The sequence below is a fragment of the Cupressus sempervirens genome, chromosome 8, assembly GCF_028749045.1.
Source record: "Cupressus sempervirens isolate cs-2001-9-10 chromosome 8, ASM2874904v1, whole genome shotgun sequence".
Lineage (NCBI taxonomy): Eukaryota > Viridiplantae > Streptophyta > Pinopsida > Cupressales > Cupressaceae > Cupressus > Cupressus sempervirens.
The window spans coordinates 547,767,467-547,793,690 of NC_143125.1; the positions used below are offsets into that span (position 1 = coordinate 547,767,467).

At 39.2% G+C, this 26,224-nt stretch overlaps 1 protein-coding gene across 2 annotated transcripts in view; it reads right to left on the reverse strand.

Moving 5' to 3' along the window:
- ABCF3 (general control non-repressible 3) overlaps positions 1-26,224 on the reverse strand; it is a 189,947-nt gene that overhangs the window by 129,350 nt on the left and 34,373 nt on the right. For both annotated transcript variants that reach the window (XM_089798416.1, XM_089798415.1), the window contains exons 4-5: positions 17,704-17,912; positions 17,358-17,519 (exon numbers count right to left, since the gene is read on the reverse strand). In XM_089798416.1, the coding sequence (XP_089654542.1) occupies positions 17,358-17,519; positions 17,704-17,912 (371 nt within the window). The remainder of the gene's footprint in view (positions 1-17,357; positions 17,520-17,703; positions 17,913-26,224) is intronic.

A 26,224-nucleotide genomic window follows, 5' to 3' on the forward strand; every position in this document is an offset into this window, starting at 1 on the left:
GATCCTATCACATATTAGTTTCTCAGATCTTCAATTAGTTTCACACATTTCTGAACGATAACTTTGATTGCAGCTTTTCTTTTCTTATTTTGTCCAGAAAATCACTTTATAGATGCATACAGCTGTTTATTACCAGTATAGAAGCACTATTCATGTTCCCGTTTAGACCATTCACGTAGAAGGATTGCCTATTACCTTAAGCCCGTCCACTTCCAAATCTAGGTTTAGATACAAAATCTTCAATCCACCTAAGATACCAAAGCATGCAAGTGTATTAATGCCAACAACTGTTATTATATTGTCCTTCTCAAAACCACTTCCTTGTGTTCTCAAAACCACAATATGGGGATTCCGACCTATCACATTACTACACACTAATCGAACTTCTTTTGCACTAAGAGCATAAGCATGTAATAAAGACAAAAGGCGGCTATACTCATCGATGGAACTCCTACCTCACAAGCAAATGGAAAAACAATATTCAACTGCAACAGTAGTACCACTCTGGCGTGCTATATTGGTTGGGAAATAATCAGATTTGAATGATCAAACACCAACTGTTTACCCACAGATTCATTCTTGGTTCTTGTTTTAACGGTCACATTTCCCAAGGCCCAGGTGAGCTTAATGCCTCTCCACGGAATCCAAAAAACTCGATGATTGACGGTCAGAAAAGTCTGAAATTTGGGAAGCGTACACTTGAGGGTTGCACTCTGTAAAATGATATTCCAGGATGTTGTACTCTAAATATTTTCCCTTTTGGTTCATCAAAATCTGTACTGTAGATCAACCCTTTCTAAGACACGTTTCATGCAAAGAGAATCTCTCCTAAATATTTTGACTAAATCCCACAGGATGGCAGGACCACTAGCTCTAATACCACTGTAGTGACCCGTACCAGTACTGGTACTGTCCTGAACCTGATTTCTCTGTTTCCCCTTTTTATTATAGTGAACCTCAAAGTACGAACCCAATTAACAAATACCCAACAATGTGAATGACAAATATAATATTCCAGGTAGGTAATTGTTAGAACTCATTAATCAACACATTCAGAAAATAACCCGCATGCAGATGAAAATACGAGCAGCAAAGTAAACCCGAACTTTGCCAATAAAATTCGTCTTCAAAATGATATTAAAGATTCAAGCATAAGAGAATACATCACCCTTCAAAAGCGTTAAACCAACAACCTCACAACAATCTGGTAGCATGTTTTGCTTTATACAGAAACAATATAATAAACAGCAACTTCCAAACAAATCTTAAGACGTTATTGTATTATACAACAGCAATACAATAACCTGCAACTATAAATCCAATCTTAAACACAGTTCTACAGTCAGATTGGAAAACTAAAGAGAAGAACCTGTAAGCGCAACTGAGACACCTGAAGTGATATCTCCCCTGACAATGGGTTTTCGTCCACTGCCTGCCAGCACGAGGGGCTACGTCCTCACACTGGCTGAAAGCTGAAGCTTTCTGAAAACTCTCACAAGAGAGAACTGGAAATCTGAAAAGTAAATCAAGCATGCCAAAGGAAGAAGCCTCTTCTCCGTTTATTCTTGCAACGATGACCCTTCGACTTCTTTTCTGGGTTTCGTTTTATCTTTCCTCGTCCCCTTTTTGCCCACTAGGAATATTAATTTGACTTTTAATTAACGAAGTTTCAGCTCTCCTAGTCAATTTTAATATTATAGAGATGACCCCCTTAATAATTCTAATGTCCCCAAAAAGGGACATTACAGCCTCCCCCTAGCTACCAGAATAGCCTTCATTGTTAGAGCTACATCCCCCGCTATCATTCTCACCCTCGTCTTCATGACCACAAACACTTTCATTTGTTTCCTCCTTCTCAACCTCAGTTTCATCTTCTGAGTCTGTCTTCTTTCTTGTCCGAAAAACCTTCTTCCTCTTTCTTTCCCAAGTCATCACCTCCTCCTCTCCAGCTTCAGAAACACTCTTCGACTTCGTCTCCATACCCCGAGCCTCCATAGCCTTATTCTCATCATGATCCACCTTCCCTTTCTTTACATCAATCTTGTCCAAGGAACCCTTAATTAATTTGTGTTTTTTTAGCTGAGGGTTAGAAATTATAGTCCACCAAGATAACTAAGAGGGGGGGTGAATCAGTTATCCAATTAAAACATTTATCAACCTTAATTAATCTTAACCATTCAATCAAAGTAAACAGCAACCATAACAAGATGCACATAGACAATTACATTAGATTTGTTAACTAGGGAAACCCTTCATCAGAGGGAAAACCATGGTGGGAATGATGCCCACAAAGATATACTGATCTATATATTCCTTGTTAGAGGATGGACCCTATTAGGAGTCTATAAACACATCTAGTACATAAAAGTCCCTATTATGAGACTTTGAATCCCTATTAGGAGATTCCAACCTTGTTAGGAGTTGTGCCAACCCTATTAGGAGTTACAGAAGGCAGAAGGACCCACTGTCCAAACAGCTTCTGGGGCAAGACCACTAAACTTCACTATCCAATTGATCTCTCAACTATTCCTTGCAGAATAATTGTTCGTACTATGCTTTATCCTCTTTCCTCTGACCTGTCAACCAGACCAATCACTGTCAAACCTTGTAGACCAGGTCACAAACCTCGGATCCAAATATCAAACCTCAGATCTTAAAATAAAACCTGGGCAACGAAGTTTTCTCCAACTTCGCTCTACTCTGCTTACCCTCGCATATCAACTTGTTTCTCTTCTGTTCCGCTCTTCGTGCTTCATGCAATCATTCATCCATAACAAAGGAAAATGTCCTTCCTTTATACCGAGTCCATAAAACAATTCCCTTGAGTCAGCTATTACACCTTCTCAATTAATTATTATAGGACCTCATTAAGAACACATTATACTTAGAGATAACATCAATCTGTCGCCTTGTAACTTAAATAACTTTCCGTACGTGTAATATTATGACGAGCGAGCTTAACCACGTCATCTCCAACATGTCTTCTGCACGCCTTTAACCTTGCTTCTCAAAATAACAACTCTGCTAAGAGATATAACAAGTTTACCAGAACATGCTTCTGTAAACTCTATCTCGGAGCAGGCTTCACCAAAACTTGCATAACTTCTTCCAAACTTAATATCTTTTGCACCCGAGGTTAGCTGCATATACTAGACACTTAGTAGTATCTCCCATTAACCTTGCTAGTGAAAATACTCAACGATCTATCCGTACCAACTTAATCTTTACCACTATTCTTCTGTTAGAAACCATTGAAAACTGCTATGTTGACATCAATATCAAACACAGTCATGAATGTAACATATCATCGAGATAATGATCTAATCATGTTTCTACAATACTCCCCCATAGGGATATCATCAACACTCATGCTTCCAACACCGAGGGCATAGACACCCCTGAAGCCCTGTCCCTGTAAAATTCTACAATAAGTAGGATTAAGCCCTCATAGAGGACGGATCTGCTCTCCTTATTACAATGAGCCCTAAGCCCCTAAAGCAACGAGTATTTCAAATAAAAGGGAAATGGGATCCTATCTTTATACCTAAAATGGTTCAAAAAAACAAAATGGTAATTGTGAACCTTTTTAAACCAACCACTAGGATGAAATACTCCCTAACACAAGATAACACATCCTGCCAAATTTTCTTTATCTGATCTAAATCCAAAAAAATCCCCAACCTTCACTAATTTCTTCTCCTTCTCTGGGGTTTTAGGAAATTTCTTCAAAACTGCATTGGGGATTTTCGTTTCCTTTTTGAATTTTATCCCCATGTTGGGAAGCCCAATTATCTCGAAAAGAAAATCCTCCGCAATCAACACAGAGACCCCATACATTGTCACTTTCTCCCCAGACCAGTTTTAGAAAATTCCCCTGTTATGTGCGTCTTAAAACCATGTAGCTTCTCAAGATAACTAGTTACCTTACCTTTTTTAAGCAACTCCCAAACAAGGGTGTTCTTCTTCCAATGCTTGCAGCTTGAAGGCTCTTTCTTCCTCAGCTCCACTCTCAACTTGCAGATTGGACTCACAGTTAACTTTTGCTTAGAAACAATGGCACATACGAAAATAATGAAATAGTTTTTAAAACGAGACTTTGGCAGCACCCAAAATACGTGCCAAATTAAGAGAGTAATAATGAAACGATACACCCTCGAAGTCTGATAAAACCCATCATTATTACCCAAGCTCCCATAGATCATATAAAAAGAATTATTTAATCCTTCCCACAACAACATTTGTCACATCAAAATTTATTAGCCCTCTTAGCTCCAACTTGTTGCTTAGGTCATCCTCCCACGTTAGTTGTCTCCCTGTGCTAATGGCTATGTTCACACTCCAGACAGTCACCTTATTAGTCTCTCGGTAGCTATAAGATATATGTAGCTTATCAAAATTATTCAAGAGTCTCTTGATTTCCACCATAGTCACTTCAAAAGTCGAAGTTGTAGAATTTCTAGTATTTAAAGTATTGATTATGTTTAGTCACCTTTCAGCAACAAGTTCCGATATCCAGTTTCCACTACCCTTCTAACCACAAACACCGCAGCAGTTGCCTCTTCTATGTGAGTAGTGGAAATACCAATAGGAACTGCAATAGCATCCAGAACCCTTCCATAGAAATCCCTTAAAACTCCTCCACATCCCACCATACCCAGATTACCTTTAGTAGACCGATCAAAATTAGATTTTAACCAATCCAGAGAAGGGGACAACCAGACTACACCATCCCTTTTTGACTTATTCATCACATTAGTATTCATTATAGGGTCTGAAATATTAAAATCCCCTTTACCACCATTTTCGGATAGGAAATTCTCCTCAATAGCCCTTATGATTTCATGACCTACCACCCAAGATGAGGATTCTCTGTCCCTAAAAATCCAATTATTCCTTTCTTTCCATATACCCCAGCACAGGTGGGGTAGAGAGAAATTCCAAAGCATTTTGGCATCAAGATTATTCATAGGGCACTTCCAACTCTCGAAACAATCAATCAACTTCTCTACATGGACCAAAGAGATTTTCCAATATTCCAAAAGGATTTTCCACACTTCTTAACTAAAACAGCAATGGGTAAAGAGGTGATCAATATTTTTATAAGCTTTCTTACAAAGAATGCATCTATTAACTAAATAAAAGCTTCTTTTATTGAGATTCTCAATAGTAAGAATTTTGTTTTGAAGAGCAATCTAGAAGAAAATCTCTATCTTGGGAACAAGACCCTTCATCCAAGTATTCAACCAAAGAGGTCTTACATTCATTTTTTTCCTTAAATACTGTAGCGACCTTGTATTTTCCACTAGGGTGATTGCCCCAAACAAGCGTATCTTCTAAGTCTGAATTAATACATGCAAAATTGAGAGAATTTTGTATATACCAAAGATTCTGATTTATTTCCACAATATTAACCCAACTCCCATCTTTCCAATAATTGAAAACACAAACTCCAAATCTCTTTTTGCATCTCTCAATAGTCTCCCTGTCATTATTATTGTTTTCCAGAGGGTGGTCCAAGAGTAGCAATCCTCCTAAAACCTCACTTTTCTACCATTACCCAGCTTCCATCTACTTCTTGAAGAAATAATTTCCTTGGCCCCTTGAACCGCATTCCAAATGGTAGAGGCATTGGCAATTGGGGGAGAGTTGATGAAATCCTAAATCATAGAGGATTGAAATAGGTATTTATGTTTCCAAATAGTATTACACTCCTTAGTGTCCCCAAAAACCCTCCAGCCCTACTTAGCCGGAACTTTTCGGCTTACATACATTCTCCATGCAATTAAAGGCATTCTTTTCTTTTCCTTTGTCGTCATTCATAGAAAGTTCTTTTCGATTCTTTCAAGAGCTTCCGCATATTTAGCTTGGATTTTGAAGAGACTCAAGGCATAGGTAGGCAAACTTTGAAGGCAAGACTTCAGTAAAGTCACTTTACCAGCTTGGCTAAGCATATTGCCTTTCCATCCAAATAGCTTCATATTGAACTTATCAACAAGCGCCTCCCAAAAGGACACAAGAGGTTTTATTCCAAGGGGAAGGTCAAGATAAGTTCTCGGCATAGAGGCAATAGAGCAACCCATAATATCAGCAATCTTTACTTGTCTATGAATGGGGATACTAATGAAAAAAATAGAGCCTTTACCCCGGTTAATTTTCTGACCAGAGGCATTAGAGTAAAGATTAAGGGCCTTTTTAAAACTTCTTGCTTCTTTGATAGATGCAATACCCATAAAAATAGTATCATCAACAAATTGTTCATGAGGACAAGACAATGGGTTGATTGAAGGCATAATACAATGAATCACCTTTTTTTTCAAAAGTTTGATGAGCTCTATTTTTGGGCCATTTTTTGCAAAAAATCATTTTGCCATTTTGTATGACATTTATATATAACAAGACTTCAATGGGACACTTACAATATATATATAATGTAAAGCCTCTCCCATTTGATTTATGTAAGTCATCCTTGATGATTTTCTCGAATCACCGCAGATTTATTTTCACCGCCATGTTTGGTATATGTGTTCCAAGGGCAGCTATCTCTCTCTTTATATGGAGAGATGTGTCCCTTCAAGAGACATGTCTACTCATTTTAATTAATATAACAATTTATTGTTTAACTACACACAAATATATATATATATATATATATTCAGTTTAGTCTCATGAGTCTACCAAACATCATCAATCCCTCTTAGCTAGGGAGCATAAACACGGATATTACGCCATTGGTAATATTTGAAATGGCAAAATTTTAAGGATGTCTTTGATCAGAAGGTATCCACCATTTTGATATAACATTTTATATCATGAGTATTGGCCTACAGAATATATCCCTCTTAGCTAGGGAGGATAAACACATAGATATTACACCATATGTCTCTACTGACTCTTGTTTTAATAGTTTTCTTCCTTGTACTTGGTTATCCCTGCTCATACTTACCTGTCTTTACACCGTCGTGAGGACTAATCAAATCAATAATGTGGGCATGACTGTTACTATCGTGTCAGACTTACTCTATCTATGAATCATTTTTGTTTATCGTATGTTGCAAATATTATATCAATCTTCTTGCCCCGGTGACAGGGGCCCTTCTTTTTTTCCTTTCCAAATTCAATTCACAACTTGCTTAAAAGTCCCGATCATATGAAAATTAATGTGTTATGTCCTTTCTCCTTGCTTAATTTGTGTTGTCGTCCTTTTTCGAGTATGAAATTTTCACTAGCACTAATGGTTTTGGAGGCTTACATGCCCGCCTTTTTAATGGTTAATTCTTCTTTCATATCTCGACTCCCAAATAATGATCTCTTCCTTATTGACTTGGCTGTTCGTCCTTAATATCAAAGTTGACACTTTTAGTTTTGCAGACCTGTGTTGTCTGTATCTATCTGTGACATTCAATTCGTACTCTCTGTCAATTACTTTAAAGAAATAGAAATGACTTGAAGCATTCATTAAACAAATTTAATCAGAACAAATATTATTCTAGACTGCAGAAATTGTCTTGTTGTTTGTTGGTTTTATCGCTCTGCTGGTTCTCTTTCCATGATCATGGTTCCCAAACTTGTTGTCAGTTCCCTAATACACTTTGATGAGCGGTGATGAGGCTTTAACCTTCCCCGTATAGGGTGGACATTAAGCTAACAAGATAACACATTTACATTATTTTTCATAGGGTAATAATGCCGACACTCCCCTCCATGTCCATCGGTTTATACATTTTCTTGACTCCTTTTCAGTTCGTGGTCTAGATATCATCTTTCATTTGTCTGTTCCTGTCACAATAGCCACTTCATAGTTTGTTTTTGCATTAGTAATGAAGAGTGTTTGTCAGAGCTGTAGTGACAGCTTTTAAAATCCTAGTGGAACGAATCCCATTTTCTGCTACCACAAAATCAATAGTGATGGCCTTTTCAATGTCATTTGGGAAACATTGATCATTAAAAATAAAGTTGAGGGTTGTTTCCTTCACATATTTCAATGCCTCACCACAACTGTGACTGTCAAAGATATTGTAAAATGCAACAGCTCCCAGCCAGCTGAAGGAGATTATAACCAGAAAGTTTGTATTTCTGCTGACCTATGCTTGAGCAGCTGCCAGAATGCAAAAGAAGCATAAATTTATTTCCATTATCTACATTTTGCAAAAATATATCCATCGTTCGCTTACTGCTACGTCTGAGTTTGTCAGAGCTGTAGTGACAGCTTTTAAAATCCTAGTGGAACGAATCCCACTTTCTGCTACCACAAAATTAATAGTGATGGCCTTTTCAATGTCATTTGGGAAACATCGATCGTTGAAAATAAAGCTGACGATTGTTTCCTTTACGTATTTCAATGCCTCACCACAACTGTGACCATCAAAGACATTGTAAAATGCAACGACTCCCAGTGCCGGCTAAAAGAGATTGTAGCCGGAAAGTTTGTATTTCTGCTAGCCTATGCTTGAGTAGCTGCCAGAACGCATAAGAAGCATAAATTTATTTCCATTACCTACATTTTGCAAAAATTTATCCATTGTTCACTTACTGCTACGTCTGCTATGTGATGCCTTCATCCACTCGGTGAAAAAGCTTCTATATTTTTTCTTTCTTACATTTGCAATTAGCTCTGATACCATGTTAATTTTCTTGAATCGCTGCAAATGTATTTTCACTGCCATGTTTGCTATACGTGTTCCACGGGAAGCGATAGCTCTCTTTATATGGAGAACAAGATATGGAGAGCATGTCCCTTCAAGGGACATGTCTACTCATTTTAATTAATATAATAAATTATTTAACCACACACAACTATATATATATATATATCACACACACATATATAACTTCAGTTTAGTCTCATGAGTATATCCAACTGAAGCTACCAAACATTAACAATCCTGATGAATGCAACCTTGATGTTCTTGCTTCTTGAGTGATCATGTTAGGACCCATGAGTGGTCTACACCCTCGGGGCATTTTGACTTATGGTGTTGTATCAGCAAGTTGATTATGCTTATTCTGGATTTATGAGATTATGGTGTCTTAAATGGTTTCACTGAGGTTTGTGCCAGTGGTTCCCTAGATGTATATGGTATCACAATGTCATTTCGTAAGTATCCTTGAGATACAAACAATGGTTGCACTGTATGTTATTTGGTGTATTTTATATTAGAGAATCAGGATGGTATTGGAAGATGATTATCTAAGATCATATGTTATATTGTGCCTTGTATATTGTTGAGTATTTAGATATTACTTCCATTATTAAATTCTTAAAAGAATTGGAAATGAGTTATCCATATTCAATTCATGGATTATTGTGCTACAGATATTTACCTTGTTCTTACAGTAAAACTATGCAATGATGCAAATTGATTATTTAAATAGATTATTTAAACAGAATTAATTAGATGCTTTATCATGTGATTATGCGAACTTGTTGCTTCGGCTACTATTTATTGTGCATCTACACTTGGTGTTGCTTGTTTATTGTACAAGACTTATATCCCCCACGGTGGCACATGGAGTTAGTGATCTGGCCTTTCATGTTGAGCCAATGTCGTCCTTGTATGATCAATGTATCCTTATATTTTTTATTAATAATCGTCCGGTAATTGGTAAATCTGGATTCACAATGCATTACGTGATTAGACGCATGAGCGTGCCTATGCATTTAGGGTTCCGTAGTTGTCACAAAATATTAAACTGAATGCTGATTTAACGGTTTAGAGGGATTTTAATTATTTGATTTAATTTATTTTGATTACCAACTAATTTGTTGTAGCTGGATTCCATTTAACTAGAATTGATTTATTTGATTGGGAAAAGCTCTAATAGATTATTTAACTATTTAAATAATCTATTTTGAAGTTCACTTTTGGAAAAAGTGCTTTTAATGTCTTAAAGTGAGCTTTATTCTCACTTCTCATTGTGGATGTTATGAAAATTTGTGATTTTGCTCCAAAACCCTCCTCATTGCTTGTTGGGTAAAATTTGGGTGTTAGATTCATGCGTGGAGCAGCTTGTTGGATTCATGTCGGAAGTGCTCCACTTCCCCGAAGGTTTCATCCAATTTGGCAAATTGTTTATTTTCTTGGATTTTACCAAAAGTGTGAGGTAGGTTTCTTTGGATCTTTTGATTTGTTTCGTCTTTTCAATTGGAGTAAATTGCTATTAGTTCGTGGGCTGAGAACTAGTGTTCCCTCACTTTTTTGTTGCTTCCCTCCACCCAGTTGGATGGGTGTAAGTTTTTGTAGTTTGCCCATGTGGGCTTTGAAGCTTTTGTAAGTTTTTGTAGTTTGCCCATGTGGGCTTTGAAGCTTTTTGCAATGTTATGCTGTTGGATTTCCAAGTGTCCAGATCCAAGATTTTATTTAAAAAGTGTGATGGGTGGATTTAGACCAATGGGTTTTAATTTCGTCAATTTATTTGATGTTTGATTTTTGGGCTTTTATTTGCCGCATCATTTTGCGTGTCATCCTATTTTCGCCTACTACCTTGTATGGCTTGGTCAGGGATTTGATTTAGTAGTCTTTGCTACAAGTAGGATCGTGGAATCAAAATGGTTATAGGACATTCCGAGATATTTTATTTCCCGATCCAAACTCATGTTTCCATATTGGTTTTGATGGATTTGTAACCCTTATTGGAATTGTCGGATTATGACTCTGAGCTTAGTTTGTGTATTTTATTGGACCCTTGGTCTTGTGACCATATACTAGAGATCGGTTTTCAGTTTTATTGATTTCTGAGAAGTTTGGTTTTTTAGGCATTTTCCCTTGCCTCATTTTGTGTGCCATTCATATTTTGTTGAGATTTTGGCAAAAATTTGCTTAGTTTGTGGGAATGGATTGTATTCCATGTTTTCCTCCATATTATGCTTTTACTTCATGGACATTGGGATTCATGTTGAATCTGTACTCCTAGATTTAGGTTGTTTGAGTGAGTTCGTGATTTGTTGCCTTGTTGGGATTCGTGATGAATCCATAGTCCCAACATGATGCCTAGTTGAGTGAGTTCGTTGTTCTTGTACCATTTGTTGCATTCTCATATCCAACCCTTGCATTGGTTCTATTGATTTATTCGTGAAGATACCCACACATGAACACGTGCACGTGCATGTGTATATGACGGGATCTTGCAAGACCCGAACTCCTGGATATAGGCTGGTAGAGTGATTGTTCATTTGGGGGTTGGATTGGGAACTTTCATTGCCTACAGACACTCATCATGTGATAAGCATGGGTATGTAGGGTAGACATGTGGACTGGCTTCTCTTGTATAGCCCAACTTGGAGGCGGCCGACACAATAACATGGAGAGGTTTAAACAAGTGGTAACCAAAATTAATAAATGGATGATAAGCTTAATGATAAGATAAGAGAACACGTATACAGTTGTTGAGGGTCTCGAGGAAGCCAATTCAAGGGAGTGGTGCCTATACTGTTGATAGTCTTCAGCAGAAGTTAGTTTGAGAGCAGGATGTGAGGCCTCATGTTGGAGTTTAGTAACCACATCAGGCATGTGGCCTCCCGAGGGAGTTGAGTTCCCATACCATATATAGCTTGGGCTTTCTGATGCCAAGCAAATTACACTCCACTAAAGTCCCTACATACTTATCCTATATTGGGTCTAACCAATGACCAGATGCACGGTGTTGTCTTCATGAGCCTATAGATGTTGGTATCATACTTTGATTAGCGAGTGTGTAAGCCATGGGTAATTGTCTTATGTGATTGTGGTCGGGTCACTATCTCCATCAACACGACAGGTGTGGACCTGAATGTGCCACGTGGTTGGGAGGTGTAGCTACCTATACCACTGTTGCAGACTGGTGTATAGAGACGGTCTACTTCCAATTTTGAGGCCGGAGCTAGATGTTATTTTGGATTCTTCGGGTTTTCGGAGCATGTTTCCTTGTGGTTTATGTTTTACTTTTGATGCTTGGATATCATGTTATGTGTTGTCATATCTCGTGGTTACTTGATGCATTCCCTTGTCTGGATGTCTTATTATCACTGCTATGAACTAGGGATGTGTTGGAAGAATAGCATGTAAGATGTCCTTGATTATATTACTTGATGCTTATGGATTACTTGGGATTTATGTACTCTTGATGCACATGTTGTACTTCGTGCCTTTTGCTTTGTCTTGATGTTTTATATATTATCTTAGAGTAGGAATATCCTTGTGATTCAGCATGATAGGCTTATTACTTTATTTGATGCTCTTGAGTGTTCACTCCTCATTTTATGTGGCTTTGTACTCCCTGGTGTAGAGGTTTTTCCTTATTCTAGCTCTTATTAAGCATTTTAGTGTTGTTGTCCTCTTGATGTCGTTTGGGAGAGCAATGTCTCGTACAACAATGCAATCACTTGTTCGACAGAAGCAATGTGTCGCATGGCCAAGCAACAACTCGTACGAAGGTTTGTTGTGCTCGTACGAGACTGGCATCAATTCGTCCAGAGTGTGGATTTTGCTCATATTGGAGCTAATCTTGGCTCGTACAAGACTCCAAGATGTGTTGTCAAACAACAAACAACAGATGTCTACACTCCTTTCTTGAAGATGCAAATTGTGGTTTTGGATACCCTTTGGGGTTCCACATCTTCCTAGATCATAACAGATCTGATATCGAGTGTTTTCGGGAAGCTGTCTTAAGGATTCCCATCGTGTTAATTGGAAGGAAACTATATGTTTAATCATTTAGGTATTTGTTCTTAGGTTTTAAAATGAACACTGTAGGATTAACTCTAGTAGGTAGAAAAGTATGTGTTGGTTAGTGATGAATGCTTGGGGATCTTTGGTTGGCTAGTTAGTTAGGTCTTTCATTGTGATCCTTTGATTATTCTATGCTTGTATTTATGCTTTAATTTTACAAAAAAAAATATGTTAGTCTATGTTTATCCTTGTTTCCAAGGATCTCTGAGTGGGGCATTGCATATAAGGCTTTAAGCATTCTTGAACAACATCAGTATTATGCTAAGCCATTCAAAGGCATGCTTAGAGTCAAAGAAATGGGATGCCTAGGTCCTATTATGTTACATGAGGGAGTCAAGTGGAACCTCGAAAGATCAAGGCCATTATATAGTGGAAAACACCTAGGACCTTTGAGAACTACAATGTTTATTAAGACTTACAATTTATTATCACCGATTTGTAAAGAATTATAGTAGCATAACTTTACCTCTCACTGCAATTTTGAAGAAGGAATCCTTCCGGTGGAATGATGCAATTGTCTAGGCATTTGCATAGTTAAAGGAAGCCTTGTACACAACTCTAGTCGTAGCTACCCCAAATTTTTGTAAGAGATTCACTTTGGAATATAATGTTTCAAGACAAGCCATAGTACTATTTATGCAAGAAGACCCACAACATTTGAAAGCATATTTTTCAGAAGAAAATGTTGGCTACCCTAGATGCAACTAAACAATGGAGATCTTAGTGGAAAATACTATACCATAAATAGAGAGAGAGAGATGTTGGCTACCCTAGATGCAACTAAATAATGGAGATCTTGGTGGAAAATACTATACCATAAAGAGATAGAGAGAGAGAGAGAGAGAGAGTCTCAAATATTTCTTAGAATAGATATTGTCATTTGAAGAACAACAAAAATGGATGACAAAGATGTTAAGTATGACTTTGAGATCATGTAGAAAGTAAGAAGAGTATTGTGCCTAATGCTCTATTCAGGTGGGAGGGGCCTATAGAGTCACTAGTGTAGCTCATTTCAACATTACATGCCGATTGGGTAAATGAGGCACAAGAAGATTCAAAGGAGGACATGGGTACCCAAAATCTCATTGAGATTTGAAAAACAAGAAGACAAATCAAGGGTGTCAAAAAATAGCATGTAAAAAAACTGATTTAAAGTACAAGGATAGACTACACGCAAGAACTCAACCCTTAGGTTTTTGGTGTTGGCAAAGCAACATGTTTCTCCAAAGAGTTGGGCACAATAGATTCTTGAAGACTTATCATGAGATTCAAACGAAATTTCTTGCAAAAGGGGCTAAAAAAGGATGTTCAAAAATTTGTAGCAAAATGTGCAATATGCAAGAAAATTAAAGGAGACACAATAGAGACTTCAATTATTATACTCTTATCTATTCCAAGTCAAAGGTAGGAGAAGGGATCTATGCATTTTACAAGAAGACTGCCCAAATCCAAAGGAAAACAGAGACACCATGGTTGTTGTGGATCATCTCACCAAATATGCACATTTATTTACACATTTGTAGCAAGATAAGATAAATTTATTAATGTTCAAAAAGAGACCACAAAGGGTTTAAGGGACTAAAAGCATACAAGGGCAACGACCTACAATAGGAACACCAAACAGTAACAAGAAAAGGAACAAAAATGGAAGCAAACGACCCACAAGGAAGTCTCGATGTCCTTCTTGGGTGGGAAAAAGTCCAGCACTGAAGGATAGGGTCCAGGGCAAGAGTGAGTCCTAGACCATCTCAAAATACCACTCGAAGTGGAGTGTCCCTACCAAGAGAACGCATTGCAAAGCCTCAAAAACCTGGTGTGACTAGAAATGGGAAGATCAAGCAGTCATTTCATACCCTGAGTAGGGGACATTAGCAAAAAAAAGGAAGTAATAAGCTGATCAAAGGCCTGCCTCAAAGGGTACAGAACCTGTAAGGTGTGATTGCAAAGGCATCACTGATCGATGTAACTGAAAAAAGACAAAAAAGACTTGCACACTCTGAACAGGCAGTGGAACCTCCCCTTGATCTCGTAGTAGATGGGGCACCAAAAAATAAAGTAAGTCTCAGTCTCGACCTCGTCAAGGCGCAAAGGCGGCAAATCTGATCAGCTCGGTAAACCTAATGATCAATCTCAATATGGAGCCGATGGGAGCCAACGTGGAAGGAACCCAAGGAAATGCAGAGGCCATGGCTCCAACACCGAGATAGGTAAAGAGGGCGCACAATGACCCCAGCTTGAATATCCAAGAAGTGCTCAATATAAAAGGCCATCCTTGGTAGGACCCTGTTTGAAGGATTGAACCAGAGCGTTGTAATATACTGTCAATAGATATCAAGTCTCACATGGTCATTCAACTCCTATTGAGAGGGAAGGAGGTGGGCAGGAGCATTCAAAGAGTACTGGAAATGAGGGAGATGACCAATCTCGTTCCCGGTCGAGCTCAGCAATGCAAAGCCCTATGCATACCATCAGCAGACTCTACCACCAGAGTCAAATCTGGCAATAGTCTAAGATAAGCAATAGGCCAAATAAGAAATATAGAAAAACTTTTACGAATACTATTTAGAGGCTACATATGCCTCTGAAAGTTACAGTAACTAATTCTGCTCCTATTTTTTAATTTTCACAAGTTTTAGACTAATTTATTTCCATGCACGAGCACTCAGCTTAGTCATTGCTTGTCATAGCATCCCCAATCAGATGGATAGGCTGATGTGATGAACACATTCTTGGAATGTTATCTCCCATTTTTTTGTTGCAATTAAATAGGAGAGATGAGTGCAATGGCTACAACTAGCTGAATGGTGGCATAAGTCTGACTTCCATACTCCCTCCAAGTTGTCTTCGTTTACGGCACTGTATGGGTACCAAGCACAGTTGTTAATCACATCTACATCGTGAGCAAACCCAGAGATTCAAATAGTTGAAGACACATTCCAAATTAGCAAGAGGTAATTGTTAGTTTTAGGAAGAACTTGGCAATGGCACGAAATAAAAGGAAGCAGCAAGCTAATCAGCACTGTCATGAAAGGACTTCTGACATCAGGAATTGGATCTTTGTGATATTTCAGCCATATAAGCAGATATCTCTGAAACAACAGAAGAAGAGTAACAAGATTTCACCCAAGTATCATAGTCCTTATAAAATATTGCAAAGAATTATAAGTGTACCATGTACATTGGAGTTACCTATATCAACAAAAATACATCCAATCTTCCTTGTTTCATGCTTGAAGAAGATCATCAAACAAAGAGCTGCAGCACGGGCTGAGTTACCAGACCTTGATAAAAAGGGCGGAAAAGATTTAGACCCGTGAAAAAATTCTTCAAACACACACTAAGTTGTTGCAATTGAAAGCGATGACAAAGTATTTGATAAAATGGCTGACTCTCCAATCAAAGATGCTACATGGAAAAATAAGTATTTTGTGTAAAACCATCCACAATTGATCAGCACTGAGAATGATGCTTCTTTGAAGAGGGGGGCATATTCTACACCCTTAATATTAGTGTGACTGTGCATAGGGTTATGGCCAGTCGACTTATTGATACCTTAACTCTCAATTAAGTTATGTAAATTGACTTGTGTGTCATCCAAGGAATAAGTAGGGTATATAACATATATAGGATATATTGGTTAGTTCATGATCATCATATTATGAATTGAGTTCTTTTTGGAAACCTTGGATGTTTTCCCCTTAAATTGATTCATTATTCTCAAATATCATCAAGCATTGGCAGCATTTTCCTATTATATCATTCCCTCTGTGCAAACTATTTCATTACAAGTTGTCGTTGTAAACCATCAAGAAAGATAAGATAGGAGATAGGAGAACCTCATCATCAGCAAAAGGAAGCATCTTAAAAATTCATATAATAAAATACCATCATGTACATCAATGCGCTGCCTACAAGAAAGTTCAGCCTTGTCTATGTGAAAATACCAAAGGGTTAGGCTGTAACCTATTAACAAATTGGTGCGATTGTTGAAAAGGTAAATTTGATTCATATGCAAAGTGGTGGGATTCTGTGTTAAATCATTTTCAAGATCTAGTATGATTTTTGTCAAACTTGAAGACGTGTAAAGAACAAAAGTTTTAAGGAAGGTATCCCTAAACAAGTAGCTGCCATCTTGTGTTTGAAAAATCAATGTACTACTTAATTAATAAAAAAATTGAACATATTCATTAAATAATAAATAAGTGTATTTATTCAAACAAATGATAGATATGCCAAATGAAATGATCAAATTAAGAATACTGTTAAAAATTTCATTCATCATTTGAAGCTGAATAAAATATTTACATCACCTCTGATGGACAAAAATGAAGCCGCAAAAACCAAACTCAAAAGGTTAGAATACAATTTATGTAAAGCGCTTTTGGCTTCAACTGTGTAAGTTTTGCCACAAAAAGAACCATGTAAAAATCATTTCTATTAAAATACGATTTACATTTTAAAACAAGGAAATAGGGCAAACGATTAGCCATCCTAATTCCTAGGCATACCTTAAATTCCAGGCTCCAAGATATGGAACTTTAACAAGCCAATTAATGATAAAGAGCACATATACCCACTCAAAATCCTTACAGAACTTTCAAAAACATAACATACAATTTACTCAGTCTACAAAAAGAATACTCTAGAACTCACTGCAAGTATAGATGCTGCACGAGCCTCTGCAGAGTAGGCATCAATGTATTCAAGTCTCTTATAAATTTGTGTTAACCTCTCTGACACATTATCCTTCTCCTCATTGGCTCCCTTGGGCTTCATATCATTCTGTACAGCTGTGCCATCTTTCTCAGCCTCTCTCTGGAATTAAAAAAAACCATATATGTGACTAACAATCTTTTTATCATCATAGTTACGGAAGGAACAATACAATTTTTGCATCCAACTGAAATAAAGGAGTTATGTTCTAAGCCTAAGCATAGAAGAAAAAAGTTTTGAAAAACTCACTTAAGAAATAATTAGTCAGACACAAAATGCAGCTTACCTGCTGTGCAACTAATCCAGATTCTTCCTCCAAGAGTTGTGTTCTCTCTATATCAGCATTTAGAACACAATTAAGTGCCGTAATGTTATCACCAACAACTTCTTGCTCTACATGTAAAATCTGGCAGTACTTGGGGATGCCATCAATTGCATGCATAGCCATGTGCCTTAGCAAAGTTGTTTTCCCCGTACCATTTCTTCCAATTAGACCTGAAAAACAGGAAATATTGAACACAAAATTCTTTGAGAACTATACAGAAATGGATGGAAATACAATTTGTGACAAGAATAAAAGAATGAAAGAGTAGTCTACCAAGGAATAAAAGAATGAATCAATCATCAATATGTTTGCAATGAAAAACAAGGTATTCATGACCATCCATCCATAGCAAAAATAAAAAATCAAGAATCCATCAACAAACAAGGAGCAGCCCAAGAAAGAACTAATGGATCAAAAGGAGAAAGGCCAAAATGCATACACAACAATGTATACATCATACACGGGCATCTTATTTGCAAAATGGTAAAGGCCAATAACACGCACTAAGATTCTATGAACAAAACAAATGAAGGGTTGAGAGAAGTAGCAACCTTTCCTAATTGATGAAAGGTATAAGTTAAGGCTTAAAACACAAATGAACAACCAGAGGCAGTGCAACAAGCAATTGAACTTCTTCATTGCTCTGTGTCCCACATGTGTAAACTACCTAGATTTGAGTAGTAGTTCAAATAGGTTTGTAATGTCCCCTTTTGGGATTGCCCTGAATGTTACATCCCTCCATGAACTTGTTATAAAACAGTTTAAATTGCATAATTAGAGACATGATGTTGCTATTTGAAATAGGTTTTACACATTTGTACTTGTAGATGGATTAATGGAATTTATGATGAAAACACTAGTGACTAATGTTTTATTATACAGATACCTAGTAAGGTATAAAGATTATGTCTAGCTATCTTTGTGTGTCTAAGTGGATGCAAGAGATCGGATCACCCCCAAAAAAAGAAGGGATAGTATCATCAAAGAGAGGGGCACAGACACAAGGAAAGCTCAAAGTTGTCATTTTGCCTAGAACCAACAGATAACTCTTGAATTGTTTGGTTACCAGAGTCATAGGGTCAAGTTATGGTCATAAGTGTTCAGTCATCCTGTTTGTTTGGTTGAGGTGACCCTTCTCTAGTTTAATCCTATTAATTAAAAATCTAATCAAAATTCAAGAGAAACTTCATCAATACATATATAGAATTGGATATGTAATCTGAAGACTTCAAATATTTCAATCAATCTTAAAATGACGACTTCATGGTGATATATATATATATATATCACTAAGGAACATAAAGTATATATGTGCATATATAAACATGTATAAATGCAAATATATATACATGCATTTGTGAAGTCATATGGTCAAACGTGAATATGTATATAAACATGTGTATACATATATATAGGTATATAAGTTATGCAGCCTGACTATATATGTATATGTATATGTATATGTATATGTATGCATGTATATGTATATATGGTATGTTATCATTATAACATCAATAATTTAAATTTGTCATCTGGTAAACATTTGCATCTCTGAATCTAATCAAGAGTAATTTCACCATCAACTATTCAATTGCATTTCAGAATTGAATCAAATATGTAGTTCATCATCATGTAATTGATTTCATGTCTAAACCAAACCATAGAGCAATTCATCATCATGAACCAATGGCATTGTCTTTGAATAACAGAGTCAATAATCTTCAATTTCGAATTATATTGAATGTTGCTAATGAATCAAAGGAGTATATATTATCAAGAATCAAAAGTGTAATTTCTGTGTCATAAAAAAATCATGGTAAACATGTCCTTGGAAATAAACACTTACCTCTGCAATATATTACAATCATTCTTATTGGCTTTTGTATCTTGATTTAATAATAATATAGGCATTTAGTCCTAGAGATACTATAAAGTTGAAACAGAACAGAATAGAGAAGGAAGTTAGATTTAAGAGTGAGTCTAATTGCATGAAACTGTATTTTATGCATCAATACGAAACCTTCGCATGAGTTGAGTACGACTCCTCAGTTGTCAAGTCAACTTAGGTAGCAGATTAAGTCTCTTATAGTGATTTTGTGAATCAAACCAAATGGTCATACAATTGCAGGAAGGGCTTATTTAGCCTAAATATCATGTTAAGGTACATCTAATGAATTATATATAATGTATTACCAATACTTGAAAAACTCGGACTCTCTCAAACTTGGCAGCCCAAAAAATTGGACTCGGACTTGAACTCGGAAAAAACTCGATAAAGGACTTGGCAAGGACACAGCAAAAGAAAAAAATGTAATTTTATAAATTAAAAAAAATTAATGCATTTAGAGAACATAAGAGCTATAATTGAAACATTACACCCTACAAAGAAGAAAGAGTTTTTTCTTAAACAAACAAATTTTAAAGTTGATCGGGCATTTCAATGTGCGCAAGAGTTAATCTACGAAGTTACGGAGTCCTCGCATCGGACTCAGGAGAGACCTAAGAAAAAACTCGGGAGTCCAAGTTAAGGACTCAGTTGGACTCGACTCAATTGGACTCGACTCCTGAGACCAAGGCTAGTCGGCTTGCCTCACACATGGACTTACAAGTCCTTCCAAGGTGGAGTCCTTCAATTTTTCCATCTATGGTATTAACTGTCTAATTTAAGGAACAGCAAATGCTTGTTAGCGGGTCACAATCATGACTGTTGGAGTCAATAGCCACTTGAACAATTGCTTGTTAACTAGTCCCGATCCCTTGTAGGTTGTTATGACTGGTTATGACCACTAATGTCAACAGACATTGGCAATTAGCATATCGTTGGTTGTTAGGACAATTAGCCGACTGGATGGCTCCGGCAGTGTTTTTGTAGCCGACGGTCCGGTGGTGTTTCTGTAGCCAACGGTCCGGCGGTAAATAGTTTGTAGCGGATAGAATAATGGTGGCCGACGGACTCCTTCGGGAAAGTTCGGCGGTAGTATTTATACCCCGTCCGGGATCATTGTAAATCATAATTCATCTACTATTGCGAATATTATTCTGCTATTCATGTTCATTGTCTGTATGCGTTGATTCCTTTACCTGTACGGTAAACATTTGGCGCCATTGCCTTATGAATCTAGAAGGTGGGAGGAATGAAGATTAATGCCAAATCAGCTTAACAAGGATCGAAATAAAGCGAAAGGAAAAGATGGAATCCATATTGCGCAAGAGAATTTAATTCTAGCACAGCAAGCCGAACGCCGACGAAGATTTCGGAAGATTGCTGACGGAAACCGGAGCGCCGAAGATTTGTTGGAGGAGACTCGACAGCGAGTGGAATTGGTGGAAGAAGCACGAGAGGAGTTCTTGAATTTGTGTTCGCCGAGGGAAGAAAATTCAGACGGGAGAGCATCCACTCGCACAACTCGCAGTGCCGACGAAGCACGAGCGTGGAGTGACTTCTTCGTCTAGGATAGACTTCTGCGGGAAACAATTTCGGAGGATCTTCCGTCTTCACCAAGGGTTGCAGCTGTAGACACCTCCAGTGTGGGAGTGCAAACCGCCGATGTGGGAAACCAGTCCACCGGTGTGGGAGTACAGACTGTCGGTGTGGGAGTTCAGACTGCCCGTGTGGGAGTGCCGACCGCCGGTGTGGGAGTGCCGACCACTGTAGGAGTGCAGACCTCCAGAGTTATGGCGGGACCCAAAGAAAAATTACCGAAATTTGAAGGCGATGGTACAGCCGACCCCCTCCGACATTGTAAGACATGTGAGACAATCTGGCGAGCAAATGGAATCACAGATGCCGACGAATGGGCCAGGCAATTTCCGGCAACCCTACAGGGTGTCGCGATTGATTGGTTTTCGGATATGGATCCGCAGAAGCTGGATACATGGGATAACATTAAAAAGGAGTTCTTGGTGGAATTTAAACTCTTGCGAGATGATAATGAAATTGTAGCGGAAATTTTCAATACCAAGCAAGGGAAGCACGAAACTGTTCGTGTCTACGCCAGGAGATTGAAAGACTTGATAAACAAAATGGAAAGCAAGCCAGCGGACAGATTGCAAAAAAGGTGGTTTGTGGACGGCCTACGCTCGAAGTTGGGGAGGAAAATGAAAATTGTGCCACCGTCATCATATGCTGATGCTTACAACAGAGCACTCGACCTTGAAAGTGCACAGAAGACAAAGAAGAAGAAAACCAGCTCCTCTGACTCTGATGATGATGAATCCGCTGAGGATGATAACAGCGACGACGAAGGTAGTAACAAAAAGGTTCGTGCCTTACAGAAGGATATGGGTCGAATGATGAAGGAGTTTAAAAATATGCAAAAAGAGCCAAAAGGTAATGAATTGTGGTGCACGGAATGTAAGACCGACGGTCATACTAAAGGATCGTGTCCGAAGAACCAATTCTGTGACATCTGTCAGATCATGGGACATTCGACAAAGGACTGCCCCTTTAACATGAAAACAAGAGGATCTCTGCAGGTGCTCACACAGGAGGCCTCCCCGTCAGGTAGTAACAGAAACACGAATGCCGTCGGCGCTACATCTGGAGGCTACAGGAATAATCGGCGTGGACAAAATAACAACAATAATAATACCAATACAAGCAGAAGCCGGATTCAGTATGATGCAAACGAACGACCAATTATTCAGTGCAGAGCATGTAACTTGTGGGGACATTTTGCGCGGGAATGTCCAACAGCAAATACACCTCAACTATTGTGCCGATGGTGCGGACCCAGCGATCACGATGACTCAAAATGTCCAAAATCCAGAGTGAACTTGATCACGGTTGGAGCCGACGAGGAAGAAGTTCTGGCAATTACGCGGCAACAAGCAAAAGAATACCCAGACCCCGCCAAAGAAAAGGAGAAATTTGCGGCAACACGGGCGGAGGTTGGAAAAGTATCTCAAGCAATAACTCCTCCGGACACCACCGCCACTTCAGCAAGAAATTCCGCAGAACAAAACATAGTACAACAAATTTTGCAAACGGAGGTGCAAGTAAAGGTAAGTGATTTGCTTCTCACCATGCCCCAACTTCGTTCTGCTCTCTCAAATATGGCAGGGGAATCGAGCCTGCAGAAGGGAAAGTTACCGGGAGAATCCAGTCGACGGAAAGAAAAGGAAATTGTTGCCGGAGGAGAAGATCAGATGTTGTTGGCGCTGACATCCGGACGGCACCCTGCGGTTGTCGAGATGGGGATACTTGGACATGTTCTCACAGACACCATAGTGGACGGAGGGTCCGGCGTAAATGTATTGCCAAAAGAAACTTGGAGGAAACTTGGACAGCCGACACTGTGGCCTCCAAGGTTTCAGCTACTAACCGCTGATCAACATAGAATTAAACCACTAGGTATCCTCATGGCACAGCCGGTAACCATTGGCACCCAGCCGTTCCTCATGGATTTTGTGGTGATTCCATTGAAAAGGAAAGGATATGATGCCATCCTGGGCCGCGGGTGGCTTATCGAAGCAAGAGCTCGACACGACTGGAAGAAGAACACTTTATCCCTGGAAAGTAAAGGCCGCCGATTCGTCATTGATCTGCATACCCAAATGGTAGGGGAAGAGGCTCTGTCATCAGATTCTGACGGAGAGGATGATGAAGGTAGACGACGGATGGAACCGGATCAGGGGGGTGTCCTCCGATTGGACGGAGGAACAACGGATGACGACTTGGATTCCATCAACGGTCTCTATCACTGGCAAATGGGGAACTATGAATTATTTCACAGCTGTAATGTTCTGTCAATTGAGAACGAATATCCAAAAGAGTTTACTGAAGTAAAGGAGGGGGAGGCACCGTTGGATGTTACACCCGCCCATGCATTCAGTAAAGGTTAGACAATTAAGTACAACGAAGCTCCACTGCAAACAATGAATTTGGGGGACGAGGCAGAGCTGAAGAACATACTAGTCGGAGATAACTGGAATCCAGTACTGAAGGCTGCGGCATTCAAGATATTTAAGGACTACAAGGATGTGTTTGCATGGACATACAAGGACCTCAAAGGAGTACCGCCAGAATTGTGTGTGCACCGCATTCCGCTGGTGGACGGAGCTGTACCTGTACGGAAAGCAACCCTACAGGATGAATAAGAACTATGCCGCACGCGTTATGGAGGAAATCAACCGGATGCTGGACGCTGGCATTATCTTCAAAGTACAGACCAGCGAATGGGTGTCACCAATAGTCATTTCCTTAAAGAAGGATACTATTCAGATCCGGATATGCGTTGATTTTAGATGCCTGAATGCAGTAACAATCAAAGATCCTTTTCCGATTCCATTCACAGATAGCATTCTGGAGGAGGTAGCGGGACATGAAATCTACTCTTTTATGGACGGGTTCTCCGGATATAATCAGATCTTTATAGCAGAGGAAGATAAGTTGAAGACGATGTTTGTTGTTGAAGATGGGGTCTACGCGTACAATCGGATGCCTTTTGGGTTGTGTAATGCACCGGCCACATTCCAACGGATTATACTGCATATCTTTGACAAAATGTCTGTGGGAAATTTCAAGGCCTTCTTGGATGATTGGTCAATATTTAGCATAGAGGACGGACACCTGGCAGCACTTGGTGAGTGTATGGAGACATGTCGCAGGGCCCGGCTAGCATTGAACCCCAAGAAGTGTCGATTCATGGTTCCACACGGCAGACTGCTCGGACACATTATCTGTAAGGAAGGATTAAAGACGGATCCCGACAAGGTGAGAGTCATTCTAGAAATGCAGCCATCTACTAATGTCACGGAGGTAAAATCTTTTCTCGGACACATAGGTTATTATCGGAGATTTATTAAAAATTTTGCCAAGGTGTCCCAGCCGTTAGATAAGCTAACGTGCAAGGAAGAAGCATTTAGATGGGAGAAAGAGCAGGATGAGGCATTTGAAGGGCTAAAGGTACGACTGGCTACAGCACCCATCCTAGCATATCCAGATTGGAATAAGGAATTTCATGTTCATGTGGATGCCTCCAATTATGCGATCGGCGCAACCCTGGCACAGACTGGTAATCACGGATTGGATCATCCAATATACTTTGCCAGCCGATTGCTATCAAAGGCCGAGCAGAACTACAACACGACTGAAAGAGAAGCTTTGGGAATGGTTTATGCTGTGCAAAAATTCCACCATTATTTGCTTGCTACACCGTTTGTGTTTTATGTTGATCACCAAGCCCTGTTGTACATGATTAACAAACCCGTCATCCAAGGGAGGATCAGCCGATGGTTGCTACTGTTGCAGGAATTTACTTTCAAAATCATTGTCCGGCTAGGAAAGAAACACGTTAGTGCCGACCACCTGTCACGGATCAAAACAGGGGAACCAGCGGATGGTGTAAATGACGACTTCCCTGACGCACAATTGTTTCAAATTGGGGTGTTGCCGGAGTGGTACAGGAATATTGGTGAATACCTCTCAACAAGACAGTTTCCCACGGGGATGTCACCAAATGATAGGCGCAAGTTGATAATCAGGAGTCGTACATTTCAATTAATCAATGGGTTTCTCTACAAAATGGGGCCGGATCATATTCTTCGACGGTGTGTGTTGGAAGAAGAGATACCGCAGGTTTTAAAAGAAGCACATGAGGGTCCCGCAGGAGGACACATGGGGCCGGACACCACTGCGCGGAAGATATTGCTCGCAGGACTCTAGTGGCCGATGGTGTACAATGATGCACGGGAATGGGTCGTCGGATGTGACACTTGCCAACGGACTGGGAAGCCGCTGAAGAGAGATTTCATGCCACTTCAACCCTCTCATGGGCAGGAACTTTTTGAGCGATGGGGACTAGATTTCATTGGACCACTGAGGGTGAGCAAGACTCGACGGCGTCACTACATCATTGTTGCAACGGAGTACCTGACCAAGTGGGTGGAAGCTCGTGCGCTACCAGATAACTCGGTCGTCAGTACCGCGAAATTTATTTATGAACAGATCATCACAAGGTATGGAATCCCATTACAATTAACAAGTGATAGGGGAGGTCATTTTGTTAATCATGTTATTCGACTGCTCACCACTCAGTTCAAGATTTATCATTCACTATCAAGTCCGTACTATCCAAGAGCAAACGGGCAGGCAGAGGCCACCAATAAAATTTTGGTATCCATCATCTACAAATCCTGCGCAGTGGAAGGTGCGGATTGGGAAGAGAACTTACCTGCTGCCCTCTGGGCGTACCGCACGGCATACAAAGTGACGACCAAGCACACACCATTCCAGTTAATGTTTGGACAAGAAGCAGTGGTCCCCACAGAATTCGTGATTCCAAGTCTCCGAATAGCGTTGGAAAACAAACTAGATGATGATGGAAGCCTCCAAGAGCGATTGAATAATTTGAATAAACTGGAGGAGAAACGGTTGCTGGCACAGTGGGCAACAGAAGTGGCGCAAAACAGACGCAAACTCTGGCATGTAAGCATCTGAAACGTAGCAGATTTCAGCCAGGACAGTTAGTACTGAAGTATG